Source organism: Ascaphus truei, chromosome 2, assembly GCF_040206685.1.
Source record: "Ascaphus truei isolate aAscTru1 chromosome 2, aAscTru1.hap1, whole genome shotgun sequence".
NCBI classification, from domain to species: Eukaryota; Metazoa; Chordata; class Amphibia; order Anura; family Ascaphidae; genus Ascaphus; species Ascaphus truei.
In genome coordinates this window covers 196,906,112-196,932,048 of record NC_134484.1, presented here as the reverse complement: position 1 = coordinate 196,932,048, position 25,937 = coordinate 196,906,112, and the positions used below count along the sequence as shown (strand labels likewise).

Sequence of the window (25,937 nt, the reverse complement as noted above, 5' to 3'; positions counted from 1 at the left end):
GAACATATATAAATGAATATTCATGTGTATGTATATATATATATATATATATATATATATAACAAAAAGCAACAGCCAGCACTCCAAGCAAGAAATGTAAAGTCAAGGTGCATGCTCCATAGAAATCAACATAGAAACCCTGTCTTCCCATAAGAGAAGGCACAAAAGCAGCAACACTCAAATATAACAAAAAGACATGTATTAGCAGTGACAAAACAGCACACTATATACCCAGGGTTTATAGTGTGCTGTTTTGTCACTGCTAATACATGTCTTTTTGTTACATCTGAGTGTTGCTGCTTTTGTGCCTTCTCTTATGGGAAGACAGGGTTTCTGTGTATATATATATATATATATACTGTATATATATCTACTATATATTTCTGAAAGCATTGTATGTATGTATGTATGTATGTATGTATGTATGTATTTTTCCCTGGTGTGTTCCCTGTCCCTAGCGGCAATCTCATTGGTCCCTTGCCCCGCCCGCCCCCACACACCTCTCATTGGCCTCACACACTCACACCACCCCCTTGGCCCGCCCCCCACACCTCTCATTGGCCTCACACACTCACACCACCCCCTTGGCCCGCCCCTCACACACTAACACCACCCCCTCACACACTGACACCACCCCCTTGGCCCGCCCCCCACACCTCTCATTGGCCTGACACACTCACACCACTGTTTCAAGGCCCCCTTGGCCCGCCCCCGCACACCTCACCACTGCCTCACTCTCCCAGCCCTCACTGAGCTTTGGGAACGCACCTAACTCTCACTGCTCTGGGAGACGACGCTTCACAGCTCTCATCTCTGAACGCACTAAACCCTCTCACCTCTCAACGCACTAAACCCTCAGCAGCTGCTACCACCAAAAGGAATCAGGTACAGACTCTCTATATATATTGTGTAAGCACCTGAAAACCGCAGGACACAACACAACTCACCTTCAGCCTCATGCCACACACTGCTTCACCGGAAAAATAAAGCCTTCCTGTCGGCACCAAATGTATTCATATACCGTGCAACACAACACTACAAAAACACTCCGGTACCACACAAACCCCCCCCCCCCGCCACCCCCCACCCCTCCCACAAACACCCCCCACAAACACACACCCCCCACAAACCCCCCCCCACACAAACACACCCCCCCCCGACTCACCTTCAGCATCATGCGACACACTGCTTAACCGTTAAAATAAAGCCTTCCTGTCGTAAACCCCCTTATAACGCGGTTGCGGAAAATACAAAATGGCCGCCGCATCAGCGCGTCTTCACCCCTTCACCCCGCGGGACAGGAGATGGGAGGGGGGATGCCCCTCCGTTCCCGGCTCCCCCCTGTCACCGCGTGACAGGCCGCGGGACGTGAGATGGGAGGGGGGATACCCCTCCGGTCCCGGCTCCCCCCTATCACCGCGTGACAGGCCGCGGGACGTGAGATGGGAGGGGGGATGCCCCTCCGGTCCCGGCTCCCCCCTGTCACCGCGTGACAGGCCGCGGGACGTGAGATGGGAGGGGGGATTGCCCCTCCGGTCCCGGGTCCCCCCTGTCACCGCGTGACAGGCCGCGGGACTGGAGATGGGAGGGGGGATGCCCCTCCGGTCCCGGCTCCCCCCTGTCACCGCATGACAGGCCTCGGGACGTGAGATGGGAAGGGGGATGCCCCTCCGGTCCCCGCTTCACCTTCTCCCCACCGTGTCCCCGCTGCCTGCGCAGGAGGAAGGGGGGGGAGCGGGTGTTGGTGCTGGTGTGTGTCATAGTGTGAGACTGTGTGTGAGTGTCTGTGAGTGTGTGTAAGTGTGTGTAAGTGTCTGTGACTGTGTGAAACTGTGTGTAAGTGTCTGTGATTGTGTGTGACTGTGTGTAACTGTGTGTGACAGTGTGTGTAAGTGTTTCACAGTGTGAGAGTGTGTGTGAGTGTGTGTAAGTCTGTGTAAGTGTCTGTGACTGTGTGAAACTGTTTGAAACTGTGTGAAAGTGTGTGTGACTGTGTGTGAGTGTGTGTGAGTGTGTGTGAGTGTGTGTAACTGTCTGTGACTGTCTGTAACTGTGTGTGTGTGTGTGTGTGTGTGTGTGTGTGTGTGTGTGTGTGTGTGTGTGTGTGTGTGTGTGTGTGTGTGTGTGTGTGTGTGTGTGTGTGTGTGTGTGTGTGTGTGTGTGTGTGTGTGTGTGTGTGTGTGTGTGTGTGTGTGTGTGTGTGTGGTGCACTGTGCAGTGTGAGCAATGAGCAGTGTGTCAGTGTGTGCAGTGTGAGCAATGACCACTGTGTGTGCAGTGTGAGCAGTGTGTGTGCAGTGTGCAGTGTGTGTCAGTGTGAGCAGTGTGTGTGCAGTGTGCAGTGTGCAGTGTGTGCAGTGTGAGCAATGAGCCGTGTGTGTGCACTGTGTGCAGTGTGAGCAATGAGCAGTGTGTCAGTGTGTACAGTGTGACCAATGAGCAGTGTGTGTGCAGTATGCAGTGTGTGTCAGTCTGAGCAGTGTGTATGCAGTGTGCAGTGTGACCATTGAGCAGTGTGTGTGCAGTATGCAGTGTGTGTCAGTGTGAGCAGTGTGTGTCAGTGTGAGCAGTGTGTGTGCAGTGTGAGCAGTGTGTGTGCAGTGTGCAGTGTGCAGTGTGTGTCAGTGTGAGCAATGAGCTGTGTATGTGTGTGTGTGCAGTGTGAGCAGTGAGCAGTGTGTGTGCAGTGTGCAGTGTGTGTCAGTTTGACCAGTGTGTGTGCAGTGTGTGTCACTGTGAGCTGTGTTTGTGCAGTGTGCGTCAGTGCGAGCAATGAGCAGTGTGTGTGCAGTGTTTAGTGTGTGTGTGTGCAGTGTGCAGTGTGTGCAGTGTGAACAATGAGCAGTGTGTGTGCAGTATGAGCAATATGTGTCAGTGTGAGCACTGTGTGTGCAGTGAGCAGTGTGTGTGCAGTCTGTGCAGTGACAGTGTGTGCAGTCTGTGCAGTGACAGTGTGTGCAGTGTGTGCAGTGTGTGCACTGTGCAAAAAATTCAAAATAAAAACATTTTTATTTCAATTTACAAATTTATTTATTTTTTTCGCCGTATAACGAGGCGCGTTATAACGGCCTTTCCCTGTACATTTATATACTGTTTGCAAACAGTCCGGTGCCACACAAACCCCACAACCCCCTCCCCCCACCACAACCCCCCCCCCCCCCACAAACCCTACCCCCCCCCCACCACAACCCCCCCCCACTCACTTTACAATACAACATTTACACATACTTATTCACGGTTCACATCCCAGGCAACGCCGGGTCTCTCAGCTAGTATATATATATATATATATATATGTATATATATATATATGTATATATATATATAGTGAATAGATGAGAACAAGGCACTCCGTCAGGTAGATAAAGGTGGGTTCAAATCCTATATGAACAAAATAGGTGATACGATACCGTGTGAGCGAATATCAGAGGCAGCACTCCACGAGGTTGTCAAAAAGATTTTGTATTTAGTGAGACATAATAATTATATATGTGACACATAGCTTCTCCATTTTGGCTTTATTTTTGTTAAATAAATCATGACGGTGTAATATGTCATGTGTTGTTGTTCATCTGAGGTTGTATTTACCTAATTTTTAGACCTGCTAAGGAACAGATGATTGTTATTATGTCCTGATATGTAAAACCATAGAATTCAAAGAGGGTGTACTTTCTTTATCACACAACAACAAAAAACAAAGGCAGCGCTAATAAAAACTCCTAAGAGAGACCAGCAGCCTATGATATAACTCTGCCACCCTATGTCAGATAAAGAAAAGGAAAAAAAGGTTATATCTATGGAGCTTGACTATGGCGCTATGTCCATTGACTACGCCGTAGGCTGGCTGCTGCGTGCTGGTGTCCTGCGCTGCTGTTGCACACGTGGTGACACTTGCTCCTGCGACACGCTGCCCGGTTTGTCTGCCCAGCTGAGGTGTTTGCTGTGGAGGAAAAGGAGAAACCCCCTCGGAAGCCCCTGCTGATCGAGTGAGACGTCTGGGATCTGATATTTGCCAACACGAGAGGGGATACTCTCAGATATATCCATCGCCTTCTTACTATTGATGTCTGGTAAGCGGCCAGCTTAGCTAGTGTCGGAGTGCACATGTGACCTAATTTTATAGTGTTTATATTGTATACATTGAGTTGTGATATTAAATGTTTTTTATGTAAATCAGTCATTTGATTGTCTCAGCTGTTTGTTGTCTTGTATGTGTTAGTGGTTTTGTATGTTTCTTTTTCACACAACTGTATATACACCCATGTTTTATTTTCTTGCCTCCCTTATGTTTACTATTAAACAACACCACCAACAACAACAACACTATCACATGGTACCTAAATCCTATGACTGATTTATACACTGATCTCTTCAGTGTAGAAGGGTCTTGGGCAAACTTTAAACTAGTGGGCTTGTGGTTGGAGAATTGCTCTTAGCTCTAATATGATATGCAGATCAAATTATAAGACTTCAAGAGGTTTTATATTGTCTGTACATGGCACAGCCACATACTTTAGGCAGTATTGGAATCCACAAAAAGTTCATTAACATTGTCAGGGTGTCTCCCAGCAAATCTGACACACCAGAATAAGACCTTGCCATTTAATAATTAGATATTTTTATATAGGAAAAACAACATATGGTAAAATCTGGATAACATGGTAATAATTTCTCCTGTAGAAAAGAGTACAACTTGTAACAATGTTGAAATAAAATAAAGTTTCACAATGTTGGTGATTAAAATCTACCATGCTGCTTTTCATTTTCTTAACATTTGTTGAAGTCTTTACAAAAACCAATCTCATTTCCTGATTAATCGTGATATTAAAGGAATGTATACACATATATACACATATATATACACACATATATATATATACACACACACACACACACACATATACACACATACACACACATATACACACATATACATACATATACATATGCATATACATACATATATACATACATACATACATACATATATACATACATACATACATATATATATATATATACATATATACATATATATATATATATATATATATATATATATATACACATACACACACACATATATGTATGTATATGTGTATATATATATATGTGTATATATATGTGTGTGTGTGTGTGTGTGTGTGTGTGTGTGTGTGTGTGTGTGTGTGTGTGTGTGTGTGTGTGTGTGTGTGTGTGTGTGTGTGTGTGTGTGTGTGTGTGTGTGTGTGTTAGAAGTGTAGTGTGTGACAGAACACAGAAAGAGGACCTCCAATCTTGAAAAGTGAAAAAATCCGCAAGCAACCTCCAAGTAATCAGATCAATTTATTGCAGGCTCAAAAAATAATGGACTAGACAAACGCACCTACGCGTTTTATGCCGATGCACTTTATCAAGGTGTAGGGTCCAAGTAAACTGTACTTATTTTATACACATACCTGACCATCCATTGCACTGCCGGGATTGATGTCAAAAAGCGCGCAACTGCATTCCGGGCCATGCGCGCGCAACGTACGCCCTCATAGGATCAAAACACAGGCTCTGAGACCGCCTACCCACCACATCGCAGGGAGCAAAGTCAGAGGCGCGCGACCACATGTAGAGCCGCGCGCATGCAACGCACGCCCCCATGGGAGATGCAGACAGGAGGACACAACTACCCGCTCACTGCTCTACCAAAGAGGGACGTCAGAAGCGCGGGACCATGTACCGGGCCACGTGCATGCGGCGCACTCCACCATTGGAGCAGCGGATAGGCCTACAGAACTATACAATAAAAGCAACTTTATTAATAAAAATATAACGAACAAAAAACAAACTAAGTAAATTTAAAAAACAACAATAAAAATTATATTGAAAACAATATGCAAGTCTTCTGTATAGTACCTTAGCCACAGAGCATTTGAAAATAATAAAGTCAGGCAATACATTAATGACTGAAAATATAGCTGAGGCATCACCAGGACATGGTTAAACTTTGAATGTATTGGTATTCATGCAATAGTATATAAAATCCATACTTGTAACATATTAAAGAGTAACAAAAATCAACATGACCAATAAGTTACTTGATGACAATATTACATTTCAGTTTCTATTTTTTTTTTAAATAAAATATAATGAATCATATATACTAGTGCATGCGAAACAGAGCATAAGATGGAATTTAAACATTACTTAGTAAACATTGGAAAATTTCTCTTATAGAAATAATGTATAGTATGACCACAAAATTTATATTTAACATTGTGGATTATCTTACATCAATCCTTTGTATTGGTATACAACACTATGAAAACACATATACCTAAATCTTTAGATATGATCATGTAACAAATCCTCACCCTGTCCTGGCTCAACATCCCAAACATTATGAATAAAGAGAAAAGATGTCATCTGCTCCAAACATGGGACAGAGAAGAACAACAACATGGGCAAGAAATAGAGGCAAGGGATAAAAGAGATAACATCAATGATGTAAATGTGAACCACTCTAGACTCAGAGTGGTCACACATCAACATCATAAATACAAATCAATACATCATGAGAAATCAAGAAACAGTATTAATCATTATTAATCAGATGAGGCACAATCAGTAACATGAAAATGATTAGAGATAATAACTGTAGCATTAATAATGTGGATGTGAACCACTCTAGACTCGGAAGGCCACAGACCCACACAATCAATATAAATCAGTCTATCAATAGGAACTTAACACATTATCATTCAAAGGAGGTCAGATCTTATATATAACTAGTTTTTATGTACATAACATTTATAGCAAAAATGAACATTAAGAATAATTCCCAAAGACGGATAATCTAAAGAAAGATAATCTAAAGAAAAACCCAAAAATCGATCTAAAGGAAGGATCCCAAGTTCCACTCAACATTCATCCCTAATGGCGTCCTAGTCCTAAGGGTAAAGATCCAAAAAGCCTCACGTTTATCTAACACCTTAGTTCTATCTCCTCCTCTTGGTAGAGGTGGGATATATTCAATGCCCTGGAATTTAAAAAGATCAATGTTACAGGAGGTGATGTGCTTTGGGACCGGATGATTCTGATCTCTTTTAGCAATTAAGCGTAAATGTTCCATGATTCTAATTTTTAAACATCTTGTGGATCTGCCGACATATTGTTGCCCGCAGCCACAAGTTAGAAGATAAATTATAAAAGTTGAATTACAATTGATAAATGACCTCACTTTGTGGGTTTCCCTTGTAACTGTAGATGTAAATGTATGTTTAGAATTCATTCTATCACATATTTTGCAATGGTTGCATTTAAACGATCCCTTTGGTAATAATGACTCATTTTCTGTCTAAAGTCTAAAGAGAGTTGGCGAAAGTGTATTTGCTATAGTTTTAGCTCTCTTAAAGATTATATTAGGACCTGAGGAGACATATGGTTTTAGAATGGGATCTAGGGCCTCATGCAGTAAGCGTCGATTAAGTGAAATCGGCAAGCTTACCGATTAGTCATGTTAATGGCGATTTTTCCTCTCCGTATGCAGTAAGTGCCGAATACATTCAAAATCAACCCGAAAACAAATCCGCCCACTCTCACGATGATTATCCGATCACACACAGGTGTATCGGCGTGCGTGGCGGGGTGCTGATAGGTTGCCCAATCACAAATCTTGCTGAATCAGGCGAAACAAGCATGTTTTGGATTGCGCGCCATATTTAAAGGCAACGTGTACTGCTAATCATTCTCTGTGTTGTTGGGAGTGAGAGAGAGAGAGACGCACAGAGCTGGCTGATTGAACATTTGCATATTGACGGAGAGACTTGTTGTGTATTGGGTGAGCTTTGTCCATTGTTGTTTTGTTTACATCTTTGTCTTGTTTTATATGTGGAAGTGTTTCGTGTGATTGGCTGTACATTAGTTGTCTGTTTTTTGTGAGTGCTGGAAGTATGCCCGCAAAGCGTGGGAAGAGTGATGCTGGTGGGAGTGGGAGTGCTACTCGTGCGAGTACGCGTCGGAGTGAACGTACTGTTCAGGGGAGTGATGTTGCTGGTGCACCGAGTGGTGTTGCTGGGAGTGGGAGTGCTGGTGCTGGGAGTGGGAGTGCTGTTGCTGGGAGTGGGAGTGCTGTTGCTGGGAGTGCTGTTGCTGTGAGTGGGAGTGCTGTTGCTGTGAGTGGGAGTGCTGTTGCTGTGAGTGGGAGTGCTGTTGCTGGGAGTGGGAGTGTTGTTGCTGGGAGTGGGAGTGCTGTTGCTGGGAGTGGGAGTGCTGGTGCTAGGAGTGGGAGTGCTGGTGCTAGGAGTGGGAGTGCTGGTGCTGTGAGTGCTGCTGGTGGCGCAGTTGCTGATGGGGTGTCTGGTGGTGGCGTGCTTGCTGGTGGCCAGCTTTTGGAGGCTCTTCCATTGGAAGAAGGAGAGTCCAGTCAGCACCAGCCAAGCTCTGACCCTAAACCTGCTCGGAAGAAACGTGTGGAGAAGCCACGTAATCCTCGCTTCAATGACCAGGAAAATACAGCTCTTGTCACTGGCATTCTGGAGCACTATGACAGTATATATGGACATTTACTAGGTAAGTGTACCTTTACATTTATTATTCAAATACATGTGATCCTAGGTCATCTGAGTTTTGTTCATATGCAAATATGGGTTCACAATATCTTTCTATGTTAATTAGTCTGGAAACACAGCTTTTTATCATGCCTTACAAGGACAACTAAACACAGGCGGTCAATTTGCCATAACTGCATACAATATGAATGCAACCTTGCTTACATGTATAGGTTTAGTAGTGAATGCTCATGTGCTTCACATATTACACATAAAACAGCATGTTTGCTATCTCTTGGAACAGCTAGCAGTGTAGGAAACTGGTGCTTCTATTATTATTCATTTACCTCATATATTTTATATGTTTTTCAAGGGCGGACAAGTTCAGCAAGCAGAAAAGAAATGTGGGACACAATAGTCATTGGTGTCAATGCGTGTGGGAATCATGTGAGGGACAAGCGGAATTGTCACAAGAGATTTGATGATATTAGGTCCAAATTGAAAAAGAAAATACAACACCAACGCGTGCATGCTACTGGCACTGGAGGTGGGCCCACACCACAACGTCTCATATTAAGTCCATTGGAGGAGCTGCTTCGGGCAAAATTACTTCCCGTCGTCGTGGAAGGCTTACCTGGTGACCGTGATATAGGAATTTACCCCTCACAATTTCCACCAGGTGAGAAATATTACTGTACTAGGCGTGTCGTTGCTTACAGTTATTTTGCATAGTTACACTGCTTTTTATACTGTCTTCACAATATAAGCATACCTGTATCTATATATGTGTATGTCTGATTCTGTATATATATATATCTCAAAATAGACATATATGTTGTAGTCCTACTAAAAGCAGTAACTAATATAGCACGTGCCATTGCGTGCTCATTTACATGTGAATTCCCAAAATGCATTGCTGCAGTGGAAGCAATTGATGGTGGGCGAAGATGGGGAACAACAGGGTAGTACACATGTGTAACACATGTTAATCAGAAATTATTACTAGCTACAGGTACAGAACAGAAATATGTAGAATATTATTGTGTATTTTATTTATTTTACTCCGACAAACATGACATTACTGCCTATTTTAAGCATGCATCAAATATATTGCATGCAACGGCCTACAAACATCACTTGCACTAACACATCTATAGTTGTTTATGAAAAGGTCCATTTTTGCTTTAACTCATATACAGACAGCATAATGAGGCACACGTATCATATTTTATGTCATTGTTTTCATAACTTAAAAACTGCACACGACTATTTAGCTCATCTACCATTGTGTTAAAGCAGCTGCAATTAATATCTCATCACAGCATACACTTCAACAGAGGGGGTGGGGTTCAGCACACACACTAATTGCAGCCTCATTTTAGGGTCAACTTAGTTCACACCATTTTCACCTGTTTCAAGTAATTGAAAGGTGTGGCTGATTAGGCTTTTTGGGGAAGGGAATACCGTTCTTACAACCTGACTAGCACAACTGAAGTTAATCACACTCATTTGAAAGCTTCACTTTAGCTACTAAATGCCCCAACAACTCATTACTTATCAAAGCGTACGTCACACATTAGTTCACTCATATCTATAGTTGAACTACTACTATCAACGACACATTATCACACACTGCATGTGTTGTCTTGTTTAGTCACAGCCACATTCATGTGTGCCACATCTTATATTAATGTACCACACATATCCTCTACCAAAAACAACACTTTTTGCAATATGACCACCTTCATGATAACCATTGTGAATGGTCATCTCATGATAGTTATGTACATTATGATACTGATATCACTACACAACATATGATTTTTATGTACAAATTTTATCTATTTATCCTCACGCATTACTGCAGGAACATAGTATGTTTTATGTTAGGGAACTCAAAAGTTCTAAGTACACAGGCATGTACATTGTTATTACAACTATTTATGTTCACTTTCACACACACATTTTGGGTTAAGGAAATGATGCTATTAGGTACTCATAAATACAGAACATACAATAACTGTTTGTTCAATATTTACACATGTAAATGTAAAACTTATGTTATTGTTATATATAGTTGCCCCTGAAGGACATGTGTCACCTGAGACTGAACAAGTGTCTTCACCTGGGTCAGCCAGCTCAACACACCTAGAAGGTGAGTGTATCAGTTGGTGGCCATATAATATGTGCTCTTCTATATGTTATGTTGTCATGTTCATTATTTGTTTTGCACATCTTCTTTAAATAGGATTACTTAGTGTCAGTGAAAATGAAGTGTAAGGCAACTTGTATTGTGTTAGTGATGTTAACTATCATGTAGGAGTTGTGAGTTTACAGCAAGTTTTCATTCATTCATATTTCATACTGAGTCCAAACATTATTCTTAAGTCAAGGTAGTTTTTAATGTGAGGTTATAAAACGTATGGAAACATGTTAGTTGTTACTTATGACACAGTAGAATTACATAGTAACACAGCAGAGATTAACATGCCATTTAATAATGTGTACATTTATTTGTAGAACATGATGAAGAGGATTTTGATGATGATGATGATGATGATGATGATGATGCCGCCGCCGCCGCCATAGACACACAAATACAAGCAAGTGACCATGAAGAGGTTCCAATTGAAACTGTTTTACCGCCAAATCGTCCAGCAAAAACCACATATGATGCAATTGTAGCTTCTGAGGGAAAAATTGTGGAAGCAGAAAATCGTCGCCATTCTGACCTGATGACAGTGCTGGAAAGGATGATTGCACTGCAGGAAGAAACAGTTTCACAATTGGCACATCTCCACAGAGTCTTCATTGAAGTGCCTAAACAGTTGCAAAAAATCAACACCTCATTCGAAGCATTAGTTGTTCAGCAAACACAAGCTAATTACTGGAGAATGACTAATGTACCACAATTCAACACCTCCCAGCCCGGATCTGTTCATGCAGGTCAGTTTTCACCACATTCATCTGATATTCATTCACCAGGCCCAAATGTTACCGGTCAAGTAGCAGACATTGCTGTGCAGGTTCCTGATGACATCCTACCGCTGCCATCTGTACAAATTCAGCAGCAGACACCTACAAAGGAGGCGACAAAAACAAAACAAGACACACATGAAACAGACCAACCATCACTTGTGCAGTGTCTACCAACTTGCTCACATGTGTCAGTGGGCACAAGCCCTGTCCGTGAACAGTCACTACCCAAAAGCCCTGTAGGTGAGTCACTGCCCAAAAGCCCTGTAGGTGAATCGCTGCCCAAAAGCCCTGTAGGTGAATCGCTGCCCAAAAGCCCTGTAGGTGAGTCACTGGCCACAAGCCCTGTAGGTGAGTCACTGGCCACAAGCCCTGTAGGTGAACAGTCACTACCCAAAAGCCCTGTAGGTGAGTCACTGCCCAAAAGCCCTGTAGGTGAGTCACTGGCCACAAGCCCTGCCCGTGAAGTGCCAGAGGCCAGTCAAAGTGGCTCTGTTGTACCTAAAGTTGGTGGCAAAAGAAAAAGGAAAATTCAAGAGACAACAAGCAGGCCTGTTACTCGCTCGCAAAAAGAACAAAAAAAATAAATTTTAAAATTCACAAAATATGTCTTTGGCCTTGTTTTGTTGACTTCAGATTATCTAATTACTATTGTATGTATGCTGAAGACTGTGTTGTTTCCAAACTTTCAAGTATGTTCTTGTACACGTGAATTTTTGGAAATGTTAACACTCCTAATTAATGAATAGTGTTATAAATATTGATGTATTAATCGTCTGTTCAGTAATGCTCCACCAGGAGCCAGTTGCTAAGTTTAGAGAAGCTGCCATTGACTTTGCAGCAAAACATTGCATTTGGGTGTGTTAATTGATGTAATCATTGCATGTGCATATTATTTTCATGCAATTATAAAAGCACCTATTTAACTGCAAACATCTTTCTTGTACGTGTACAGCAGGATTTTGTGTTAAATATTACTTACCTTTGGTGGCCATTGTAATGTTGTCCTTTAATCATTTATGTGTTCTTGTTTCAAGAACATCTCTGAATTTATACTAAAATATATGTAGTATGTATTGATATATGCACACACACACACAGACACACACTGTGTGTGTGTGTGTGTGTGTGTATATATATAGTACTATCTAAACTGGTATAGATGTATTTACAAAAAACATACACTTCATGCTTCCTTGTGAAAACACACTATTTTAATAATACAGGCCTAATGTTTGACAACTATACTAAGTGTGAGCCTCTAACATTATTGGGTGCAAACAAATGTTTATTACTTAATTCACTCATGTTTATCACCATTTAAATAGGTTTCATACAAGGCCTACTTACTGCCATCAATATGTTGTGTGTACTCCTGCAATATAAAAAAAAAAAAAAAAAGATACATTATATATATATATATATATATATATATATATATATACATATACATATATACACACACACACACACACACACACACTATACATATAGTACAATATACACTATATATATATATTTTTATGAGAGAGATATATTTATATATATATAGATACACACGTATTTAAACTCATGCAGACAGGTAGTTAACCAGACTTTCAAATACACACAGAAATGTATGTGGGAAAAAAACATTTCATTTTGCAGGTGTGTGTATTTACTGATATGGCTGTCTAAGCACTATTTTCACACAGTGCTCTTTGTTATTTTTCTAGAAAACTCAATGTTACTGAAATAAGTGTAGGAATGTTTTCACAAACGAGATAAAAAAATGATACATGTTTTTCCCACATTCGCCTATCACTAACCACAAAACTTAACCCAATTAAAAGGACACATCCAATTGGCGTTTGAAATAAGGAGTAAAAGTAGTTACTTTTGTTGACCTTGAAAACGAAACACAGGAATTTGTTAGCCATTGAGCAGAATCATTTTGATGAGCAAAGAAGACAGAACTGCACACATCTTTTGTGCTACTCTGACATGGCTGATGAATTCGTTAACAATATGAATCCCCTTTTAGGGTATAAGTACATGGTTTCAGAAGCAATTTTAAACAGTCGCGGACACAAAGCAAGCACACGCCAAATCTATGATTTGATTCGAGCTAAATATCCTTATTACCAAGACCGTAGGCATGCGCGGAATTTTAATTCCTCAATAAGATTCACTTTATCAACTAATGACTTTTTTGAACGTGTGCAGGATAAGCTAGAACACACCTATGGTTTCTGGAAGATTGCAAAGGAAAAGCATTTTACCCTGAAAGAGGGCACATATATTGTTGTGAAAGGCATATTTATTCCTAATGCCAATAGCAATGGATCCGCTACTACTGTTCCGTGTGAATCGATACCTGCTGCAATATCTGCACCCTCCCTTCCTGAAACCCACATTGTACAACAACAAAAGTACTATGATTATGTACCAAGCCTTTCAGCTGAAAATGCATTGGAATGGGAACCAGAAGAAATGAACCTACCTCCCGACCAATTGTTTGAAGAAAGCAGTGGCGATTCCTATGAGCGCTTCATGGAGGAGATGTGTGTCATACTGGATTCAGCGGGTGGGTCAAGCGTGGATGAAAATGCCTTGCATTTCTGGAGCGACCAGTTGCAGCCAGACGAAGAGTTAATTCTAGAAGAATGGTAAATATAACAACCGTTATGCGTTGACTGTGCGTTTAAATGTTTTTTTTTTTTTAACCACCATTTTCCCTTTCAATGCGTGGATACAGCGTAACATTGCAGACTGCATAACATGTAGCGATCACAAAGAAATTGTTGCCGAATACAATATAGTATAACCTGAAAGAGTAGTACACATTGCTGACGGAATAAATATACGTACTTTCCTATCCCTTTAACCATATTAGCAACATTTTAACATAACTCTAACACATACCTGTTTTGTTATCATGCAACATTTAAAAGCGGGTCCACCACGTATGACGTGGGACCCTTGTCATGGCCCAAGGCGTCCTTAAAAAGGATTACGGATGTAAGTCCCGCCCCCAAGCGACGTGCGCGCCTCAAAGCCTATTGGCTGTCATGTTTTGTTATAGTAACGGTAACTGCAGTGTGTCATGTGTGCGGCTCAGTGTTTGTAGCCGTAAAGTGGGCGTTAGCCGAATGTTAATTGAGTGGGAGGAGTGTTAGCGTGCGTTTCACGCTGGTTTAACATGACGTCACACGTATTGCATTTGCGCATTGTGTTATCGGCCGTCCTTTCTGTCCAAACACGTCTGTTTAAAAAGAATACAGATGTACTCGTTTAGAACGAATGTAGTTTCGTATTCATTGTATTTGAAATAAAGATTTTATGTTTAATGGTATTTTCAAGATGTATTGAACGCACAACGTACGCTTTGTTTTGCGCATGCGCTAACAGTTAGTGCAGCCAAGCCTGAAGTGCGTGCGCACACTAAGATGTGCGCGCACATTTTTCAGTATACAGGCAACGTTCACATCATATACTTAAAACCAGAGACAGAACATAAAACACAGACAAAGCTCAGTTTTTAGCACATCCAGTGAGACTCATACACGGTACAGGTGTCCAGTATGTTTAACGTTCACATCATATACATAGTTATGCCTGCTACAAATTTAAAGAAACATTACATACTGATGTACACTTGTACTTCTAACATATAAGTGAGTGACGTGTGTATGTACACAATCATATAGAGCTGTGTAATGCGTTGTCACGGATACATATATAGTAAGGTGCCATATTTGACCATCATGTGTTTGCTGTATTTCAGAGATGTCGGGGAAGATACAATCGGATCAATGTATGATTTCAGAAGAGTCTACCTTTATATGAGATGATTGTGAGGCGGAGCCACCGACTACTATACTACATATGGAACTAATTTTATATTGCTTGCAGTGCTTATTAACAAACAATTAAAAATGTGATACCCTTATGCCTATATTGCATAAGCACTTAATTAACATAATGATGTTGCAAAACAGTGCCTCATGAATTTTTATTGAGTGTTCTTTAATGACTACTATCATTTTATGGCATGGTGTGTTTTATATATAACAACCATTCCCACTCTGCTAACACATTTGTGAATTCTATTGTGTAATGGAACGTATGACTGTCGAAACTATGTAACAATAATAATAATAATAATAATTATAATATGAGCATGTTCATGTATAGCGCTGCTAGTTGTACACAGCGCTTTACAGACACATTTTTCAGGCTGAGGTCCCTGGCCCGTGGAACTTACAATTTATTTTTTGCCGCCTGAGGCACAGGGAGATAAAGTGACTTGCCCAAGGTCACAAGGAGCCGACACCGGGAATTGAACCAGACTCCCCTGCTTCAAACTCTCAGTGCCAGTGTGTGTCTTTACTCACTGAGCCACTCCTTCTCCCAATGTAAAGGACACTTACAACCAACTAGCCATTTCTTGTTAAAAATCTCTTGTTACATGGGTATGTTGATAAAATGGTTTGGGACTGTAGCAAATAATGTTATTGGCCAGATGTTGTGGTCCCCTACAATGCATGATGTTCTGATTATGACATCAACATCATGTAATGAAGTACGTTTCTGTGTATATTTCATTAACCTAACTAACTATAGTTTACTGTGTTTATTAAACGTTCTAAAAATACATAGTATAGTCAATATGATGATATAAGCTACCATAATAAAGCTGGTGTTATCATTTGTCGGTGTTATACATGGATCCTACACAAATTGATACAGACACAAACAGTTGTCTTACAAAGTGTGTCTATGCTAATGTGCACGTGATTGACGTTACAATTGTGAGAATACTTGATAATTATCATCATGATAATGATGAAGTGACGTGATTTATATTGCAAAAATATTACCAACATTGTCATATTGGTAAATTAGAAATGCTAAATGACAGTAACATTTGCAACAAAATTGTGTTTTCTGTTAACAGTTTTACACTTGGTACATGTAGGACACATCCACACACGTGTGACTTATACATACACATGTCACAAATGTAAATTAATGTTGACTATTAATTCCTAGCATTAAAAAACACCTACATTGCTAAATATAAGATGTAGTACGCATTGTTGTGATTACAGGCATTCATGCATGGAGTGTTAGGATCAGTCAATTTCATCCGTGATGAATGAGCTCCCGTAAGTAAACAAATAAGTACAGTTATCCCCTTGTCTCCAAACACATCTATATTACATTAATGGAATTTATAAGGAAACATACATAAAATGTGATGAAATGTGAGTAATCATTTTCTAATACAATGCACATGAAAGCTCAAGAGTAGCTAAATGCATATACATGATACAGAAAGTACATGTATGTTACATTTGTGTTAAAACCAATATGTTGGGTTTTGACTTCAAATAATTATAGGAAGATTGAAGTAGGCACATCTTATGAGAGATGTCAGCAAATATACATACCATGATCAGTCATACTGGAGATATACCTATAATGCAAAGGAACAATATATAAATTGCAAACATTGACATGCCATCTTCAGTACCGTAAACAACACAGCAAAGTGTGTATTTGGTGTTAAATGTGCAACACCATGTATATTTCATGACATTCAAAATGTAAATCAGGCTGGTGTACACATCATATGGATGTACATGTTACACTGCACCAATAACATTGTATGTAAGCATACTAGAAGCATGAATGAGTATGGGCATAATATGTGTATTGTGTTAGCATAAGGAACAACACAATGCTAAAATATTAGTGCTTTGTTACCCCAGTTGTATTCACATACACACAACTAAAGTACAATTGAAGAGGGATTATATAACCTGTGCAACAATAACATACCGGTGCCACATCCCTTTGTGCACACATCAGAGAAAAGAAAGGTGTGCAACCCATATTCATCTGTGTCCTACCAGAAGGGTATATAAAAAAACATTATTGTTAAGATAACATAATGTAACTATAAAAGTAGAACTTGGAACATATATGTTTTTACTTACAAGAAAAAAATGAATTGATGAGATTCTGGCGTGTCTGGCCACCACTGGCTGTTTGTTCATTTTCAGCAGCTACATGGGTGGGATGCTCGTCTACCAAAGGCTCAGCTAGGTCTGATTGTACATTGTGCCTGAGTGCAACATTGTGCAAAATGCAACAGGCAAGGATAATATCAGACACTTTTTGAGGCTTGTATAGAAGAGCCCCACCAGTTCTGTCCAGACACCTAAATCTGGTCTTGAGTAGGCCAAATGTCCTCTCTATAACAGATCTTGTAGATATATGGGCTGCATTGTACCTCTCCTCTGCTTCAGTTTGAGGGTTTAGCACCGGAGTCAAGAGCCACGGCCTAATTCCGTATCCTGAGTCACCTATAATGAATGGAGCACACATAAGCTGACATTAGTGATCAAATTGTACAATGCCAACATTCCTAAATAAAAATGTGTTTTGTGTTAGAACATGTAAATGTGTACTCACCCAGCAGCCAACCATGTTCAAAATGTCCCTCTTCGAACGCATGGAAGACTGAAGAGTTCCTCAGGATAGAGGAATCGTGACTGGAACCAGGGAATTTGGGTACCACATGCATTATCCTCATCGTGGCATCACATACCACCTGTACATTGAGTGAATGGTAGTGCTTACGATTGCGGTACACATGCTCACTCTGACTAGGTGCAATCAAAGCAACATGTGTGCAATCGATTGCACCCAGCACACATGGTATCCCTGCTATATTATAAAAGCCAGTCCTGACTTCCAGCCACTCTGTCGCCTCTGTAGGAAAATGAATATAATTCCTAGCGCGTCTATTGAGTGCATAGAGAAACTGGGTCAAGGCCCGCGAGAATGTAGATTGCGAGACCCCGCCCACTATGCCCACAGTTGTCTGGTATGACGCGGAAGCAAGATAATGTAATGAGCACAGCATTTTAACAAGCCCAGGGACTGCACGACCTCTGGCTGTGAAAAAATCTAAATCTCCCCTTATCTCCTGATAAAGAGCTAAGATTGCTGCTGAACTCAAACGATAGCGACTTACAATCTCCTCCTCACTCATCCCATCTAACAGGGTTCTCTCCCTGTACAGACGCGGACGAGGCACAACTTGTCTCCTCTGTCTTCTCCTCTGATCTCCTGTCCCTCTCCCTGTCTCTGTCGTATCCGCGTGACTGTCCCTGTCACTGTCCCTCGGTGTGTCCCTCCCTTGCCCTATATGATTGTCTTCATCATCAAGCATGTCATAGAAAAGAATGTTCCTCCGTCTCCTAAACAATCTCAACATTTTGAAATGAGTAGCTGTGAATGATCAGGTAATGGGCGTCCTTTAAATAGGTATGTGATGATGTCAGGTGACATAGTAAAATGCAAGGTGTTACATTAACATAATAAAGTACTTCTGTGGCAAGCTGTGTGCAGTTCTTGTTATAAGTATTTGTTGTGTGTATTCTGCAGGGAATGATGATATTTGGCAATGATGTGACGTGAACCTTTGTAGAAACATTGCTTGCAAATAAATAGTTGCATGTGCAATGCATGTAACACTTGTGAACGCAACAGTCAGTCATGTAATTAGGCAAAAAGGCTGAGATTGACGTGGGAAAAGTTTTGTGTAACATGTGTAATTAGGCATGTTATTGTGACATGTTGACAACAATGAATAGTCGTGTGCATATGCATGCATTTGTGTAATGAGGATAGTTGGTATAGAATGAGTTTACAAGGTGTCCCAATGCTGAATTACTGTACATGTGTGTATAAGTTAGGTTGAAGTGCTTGTAATGCTACGGTTACAATGTAAACATGCAATGTGATTGAGCGTCCAATAAGTGACGTCATGAAAATAGGGAGGACCCAAAAGTATATGTAAACATGAGAATTTAGATGTACATGAACGTTTAAAGATGCGTGTCACATTACAAGCATTGTGTAATGTAAAGGAAGATGAATATACTGTGTATGTGTGACATGTGTGACATGTGTAACATCATGTAAATAATTGTCGCTCAGTTCAGTAAAATGTGTGATATGATGTGAGGTTCTCCTTTAAGAGTTGAGTATAGTATTTTCCCTTGGCACATCATCACATGATGAGTAATGTGACCCGCAAATGCTGCAAACATGTAAAAGTATAATGTTATGCAAATAATACACGTCAGCTGTGACACAATGCAGGGAATGCCCCCACACTGTAATGCAAATGACGTTTGTATTGTGAGCAATGAAACGTAAACAGTACTATACTGTTATACGTCCCCGCTCCATTGACTCCATTGATGTACAGAAGATTTTTTTTTCTAAGTGCCGTTCCGGCAGCCTTAGCGATCGTTCTCCCCTCCAAACTGCCAACTTTAGTTGGCGGGAGAAATTGGCCATAACATCTCAATTTCGTAGTGCCGATCAGCCCCGATAAGCTGTTTTTTTTATGTTGAATCCAGCCTATTTAAAAAAGTGGCGATCAGTGGCGAAAACAGGCTTATCGGCAGCCGACTGCCCATAACAAAATAATCGGCTCCGAAACATGGCGATATCAAGCACTTATCGGCGCTTACTGAATCTCAAACCCAATTTTGGCTATAAAATGGCGATAATTCCCTTATCAACGCTTACTGCATGAGGCCCCTAGTGACAAGATACTCCAGTGTTTTTGGAATATAGACCTAATACACTGTGCTTGTCTACTTAAAGGTGTGATGAATGAGGGACTGACATTAAGTGATCTCCTCTTCTTAGGGTGTCTCAACAGTGAAGTTCTATCCATAGAAGAAACTTCTTTAAGCGATAAATCAAGATCATACTGATTATAGCCTCTATCAATAAAACATTGATAAAGATCTTCTATGGAAAGAAAGGTATGGGAAGCGCAATAATTGGGTAATAGTAAGGAACCACCTTTAATAAATAGAATCTAACACAATGAAAAACAATATATACAAATCAATAAATATTGTGGTGCTTGAAAAAAAGTCAATAATGAGTGTAATACACTGATTGGTGCCAAGTGAAGCAGACTGCTGCTAATGAGTGTCATAGTAAACAACATTTTATTGATTTGTATATATTGTTTTTCATTGTGTTAGATTCTATTTATTAAAGGTGGTTCCTTACCATTACCCAATTATTGCGCTTCCCTTACATTTCTTTCCATATCTCATCCAACCAAGGACTGGGGTTCCTTGCTTTGGAAGCTGCATGTATTGTGGTCTTTTGGTTTTGAATACACCTTTTTTAACATCTATATTCTCCAAATATTTTGGTGCCAGACCTTTACAGTTTTGTATGCTCCGGATTGGTTCATGTCACATTATATGTATTTCACTTTATTTATTTAATTTATCATTTTTAATTTATCTTTTATATTGTCATTTTTAGATTAGTGTCCTTTTATCCTTAATTTTATTTTAATTCGGCACTCTCCTGGCGCACCCTTTTTCCTTTTATTTTTGTTCTCATAAAGATCTTCTGATTGAATTATAAAGTCTTCCTCACTAAAGCAATTTCGACGAAGCCTCATAAAGTGCCCTTTCGTTATCCCCCTGAACAGGGCTTTGGGATGGCAGCTGTTTGCTCTAAGAAAGGTATTGCGTGAATTGGGTATCCAAAATAAAGTGGTCTGATTTTGAAGGGCAGTGTCTAGTTTTAGACCTGTGATTAGTTCATGTACTTCATCGTTGCCTTATATTCACTCACAGATCCACTTAAGTGAAAAACTCCTTCACTCCAGAAAATCTGGGCAATGTCTGGTGATAGGTAAATACAATACAACATAGTGTATTATTTTATCCACTATACACATATGGAATGTCCTCAAAATAAGACAACATAATTGAATGTTGAACCTCAGTCAGGAGTGCTGTGTCTTTGCAGGTAAAGTACAGATGGAGTGGCCTAGATTTGACCACATCGAGGTAAAAACCGCAAGATGCCATCAAAACCTCGAGAGGTGGTCCGCAACATACTAATGGCCCAGCGGATTAATACAGCGGGGGCCCCTGCTGTGTGAATCCTACCGGTTCTACCTGTGCAAGAGACGCGCAGTAAGAGAGAGACTGAATAAGTCACGCTAACTGCGCGCCTCTAACAGGCGATCGCGGGGGGGGTTATTTAATTTTAATATTACAATATTGTAGCAGTTGGTCTCCAGAGCTGAACAGCATTGATTTCAGGTCCGGGGACCCCGGCTTCCCGAGTTACAGGCCCTTTTATGGGGTGCCGGTATAACCCCATAACAAATACCAAAGAAACACCAGAATTAAAAATCAAAACACAAAAATAAATTAATAAATAAAAGAAAGAAAACTAAATAAACACCATTATTAAAAAGCAAAACACAAAAAATAAACAAGAATTACAAAAATCAACAAACAAACACAAAAATTATACAAAGCAATGAAACAAAATACATTTAAAAGAAATGAAAGCAAGCATTTGCCAAAAAATGCATTGCTGGTCACTGTATGTATCTATAGCCCTAAAAGAGCATAGATAAATACATTGGTAATCAATGAGCAATTAAAAAAATACAAATTAAAAAATACAATGAAAAAAATGAAAAATTAAAATAACATACATTCAATGGTTTTTCTTACCTTTAGATGTTTTCACCATCTGATTCCAGGGGTCTCCAGAAGCTCTCGACCAAAGAAGCCATGCTCCTCAACAGCCTTTTATTGTTTATTTTTGGTGTGTTTCTTTGGTGATTGTTTTGATTGAATTTGATATTTTTGGTGGTTGTTTATTTTTTAGCTTGCCCATTGACTGTCATAGTGCTAAATCCTTCCCATATAATATGGGCATGATGTACCACTGTGCCAATCAATTGGTTTCTTGGCATTTATAATGGGTTTATTTTCTATGTATGTGTTTTATTTTCGGACTGTTTTCTTTTTAGGTTACCCATTTATTGCTATAGTGGCAAAACATGCCCATATTTTATGGGCATGCTTTAACATTGTGCCAATCAATGGGTAGCAGGGTGGAGGGTGGGGGTAGTGTCTCTGGGGTGAGTGGTTAGGCCTCTCTGGTGGGTAGTGTGCGAAGGGTGGGATAACCCTTTAATTATTATAGTGGTTACTAACTGCTAAGGTGATTAAGGGGTTAGAGACCATAAGATTGTATTTTTATTTTACTGTTGCTGACAGTGGACAAAGACAGTGATGAGGATGAGTACAGCCTTCATCAAGGCAGGGGTAAGTGCAAGTTTTATTTACTATATAAAGGCCACAGGGCCAACATAGGAATTATGAATATGAGCATAAAGACCCTCATTTGAGAACAACTAAATACTCACCCAGCATCTCCCCTAGATATTCACCCAAACGCCCAGCTAGACCTGAACCCACAACAGATTCACCTTCTTTTTTAGATCTGGTAAGAACAAGACTAGAAAGGAAGATGAAAACAGTAAAAGATATACAGAATACCCCCCAAGAGAAAAGGAAGAAAAGGGTTACATCAGACGAGGAACACGTGGAGGTACCAGTGCACAAAAGAAGAGAGTACTCTTGGGAAAGAACACCATAGCAAACAAAGGGGTTTTCAATCTCTCCTCCACAGTTTTGAATAAGGATCAATTGAACATACTTGGAAGGGGTTTGAGTTTTTCCAAAACCTGTGGACCCAGCTCCTTCCAGCTGTTCAAAGATCTACATAAGTTCACTTGCAATATCACCCTAAAGAGACACTTTCTGAAACAAGATAGGGATCTTATTTCTGACAAGGCTGCAATGGTTTCTGTAAGTAATTCAGATACGGAAATAGAAATTAAACATACTGAATTCAAAACTCAATCCAAGTTTTATCCCGCACATTCCAAGGGTCATCATATTGATACATTTTTTAATATGGTCATCAATGATTTTAATATTTTATCTCGTAATTTTAAGTCAGGTGATATTAAACACAACCTCAGTGTAAGTGAGTCCCTAGCCCTTAAAACTTTGCAAGATGACGAAAGCCTAATTATAAGACAGGCAGATAAAGGTGGGGGCGTAGTAGTCCAAAACAGGTGTGACTACGAAAAAGAAGCTTTAAGGCTTCTTAACGATACATCGTACTATGTGAAATTGCCCAAAGACCCTACAGCTGAATATCTAAGGGTGCTCAAAGCACTATTAGATAACGCAGTAGCCTTATCCGTCATCACTACAACAGAGTTTGCTTTTTTATTTTCTGAATTTCCAAGGATCCCCATATTCTACCATCTGCCGAAAATTCATAAGGCTTTGGTTGACCCACCTGGACGCCCAATTGTGTCAGGTATACAATCTATGTCAGCCAACCTTAGTCAATATGTCGATTTCTTTCTCCAACCGTATGTTGGAAAATTAACCTCTTATCTGAAGGACTCTACAGCAGTTCTAAACTTATTTAAAGATTTCAAATGGAAGAGTTCATATGTATGGATTACATGTTACATTAAATCCCTTTACACTAATATACCTCACCAGAAAGGGTTGGATGCTGTCAATTCCTTTTTGGAATTATACTCCACCTTGCATCCATTAAATAGGGAATTTATTCTAGAGTCTATTAGTTTCATATTGAAACATAACTATTTCCTGTTTCTCTCCACTTTCTACCTGCAGGTTTGCGGAACTGCAATGGGTACTAGGTTTGCCCCCAGCTTCGCAAACCTGTATGTGGGAAGGTGGGAGTCTCAGTTCATTATGCCCGACAAACCATACCACAGGAATGTCGTTGTGTGGAGACGCTACATAGACGACATCCTGTGTGTGTGGGATGGTGATTACGATTCAGCCAGTGCATTTGTAGCTAACCTGAACAGGAATGACTACAACCTTGAGTTCACACACAAGGTGGATGCCACCCAGATAGATTTTTTGGACTTAAGACTTACTTCCAAAATGGATGGCACTGTGGAGACTGAGACCTTCTTTAAGGAGGTGGATACTAGTAACTTGCTGATGGCGAATAGTAATCACAAAAAAACATGGATAAACAAAATACCAGGGGGGCAATTTGTTAGACTCAGACGTAACTGTAGTAGTTTAGAGGTTTTCAACAAACAGGCTAATAAATTATTTTTGAGATTTAGAGAGAGGGGATATCCTAAGGAACTTCTAGAAAGAGAGATCATAAGGGTACGTAATATGGATCGTAAGGATATGCTAATTCAAAATAGATCCAAGACAAAAAACAAAGAAGGTCAAAATATAAAAAATGACACTCTTAATGTGGCCTTCATTACAGATTTTAATTCTGTTCATAGGGTCATTGAAAAGGTTTTTAATAAACACTGGGGTATATTGTGCAATGATCCCATTTTGGGATCACATCTAAATACTAAACCACGGTTTATTTATAGGAGAGACAAAAATATCAAAAACTTGTTAGCACCTAGTGATGTTTTTATAAGTAATAATAATACCACATCGCAAAAGAATTGGCTAGGGCCTAAACCAAAGGGCAACTATATCCGTGGTAAGTGCACAATTTGTAAATACCAACATCCTGACAAACATACATTTTATTCGCAAATCACAAAGGAAGTTTTAATATTGATGACTTTATTTTATGTACATCCACACATATTGTATACTTATTGGAATGTGCGTGTGGGTATCAATACGTAGGCAGAACCAAACGCAGCCTTAAGGTCCGTATCCAGGAACACGTCAGAAATATTAAAAATGGTTTCGAAAAACATAGTGTATCCAGGCACTTTTTGGTACACCATAATAAAGATCCGTCAAGTCTCACTTTTAAGGGGATTCAGTTTATTCCTGTAAATAGAAGAGGTGGGGACAGAGTCAAAACACTATCTTCCAAAGAGACATATTGGATACACAAGTTAGATACTATGTCCCCTAAGGGGTTAAATGAGGATGTGGACATTTGGGCACTTTATTAAATCTTTAGCCCTCCGCCCCTTTGAACCTAGGGGATGTACTATTGATCTTTGTATCTCTGTTTTCCTTGCTTCGCTCTATTCTTTATTTCTAGCTACATCTTTTTATATAATTAATGATGGTGTCTATTTTAAGTCAACTAATATTGTGTTTCTTTTATTCCAGCATGTTTTTAATTATTTATGCTAGGTTTTGTCTATATGTAAGTTTTAATTTAATATGTATTTTTCTTTTTGTTAATAAAGTTGTTGTTTTAAAAGTAAGGTACACATCTTCCCTATCACACTGACCATTACCTATTTTAGATGATTGGTTTATTCTTAATTGGTCAACCAATAAGGTATCTCTGTGAGGTATATAAGACCTCTGGGTAATGGCCTAATTATTCCCTGAAGAAGTAGTTAATTCTACGAAACGCGTTGGATGTTATTTTCTATTGCCTTCTATCTGCTTATATTGGCTATTGCCTATTCATTGGCTTTGCCCTGATTTTACCAATCCTGTGTGCTGTTTTGGGCCTTTGTGAGACACTCTGAGAGACTGTATCACCTCCCTGCCGATTCCACCACTGCTGTGGAGACAGTGA

The 25,937-nt window shown here is 40.0% G+C and overlaps 1 protein-coding gene across 1 annotated transcript; it reads left to right on the top strand.

Moving 5' to 3' along the window:
• Positions 1 to 3,760: 3,760 nt before the first annotated feature.
• LOC142488179 (uncharacterized) lies at positions 3,761 to 12,718 on the top strand. Its single transcript, XM_075588552.1, has 3 exons — positions 3,761 to 3,914; positions 10,597 to 10,674; positions 11,040 to 12,718. Exons 1-3 carry the CDS (start codon positions 3,761 to 3,763, stop codon positions 12,080 to 12,082), a joined length of 1,275 nt encoding a protein of 424 aa, XP_075444667.1. The 3' UTR covers positions 12,083 to 12,718.
• The last annotated feature ends 13,219 nt before the right edge of the window (positions 12,719 to 25,937 follow it).

What these genes read in the sequence shown, in the direction of transcription:
- LOC142488179 (XM_075588552.1), top strand. Translation starts at nt 3,761, where the DNA reads ATGTCAGATAAAGAAAAGGAAAAAAAGGTTATATCTATGGAGCTTGAC. An exon ending in CTCCTGCGACACGCTGCCCG is followed by an intron (nt 3,915 to 10,596) that starts GTTTGTCTGCCC and finishes TGTTATATATAG; the next exon opens with TTGCCCCTGAAGGACATGTG. An exon ending in CAGCTCAACACACCTAGAAG is followed by an intron (nt 10,675 to 11,039) that starts GTGAGTGTATCA and finishes ATTTATTTGTAG; the next exon opens with AACATGATGAAGAGGATTTT.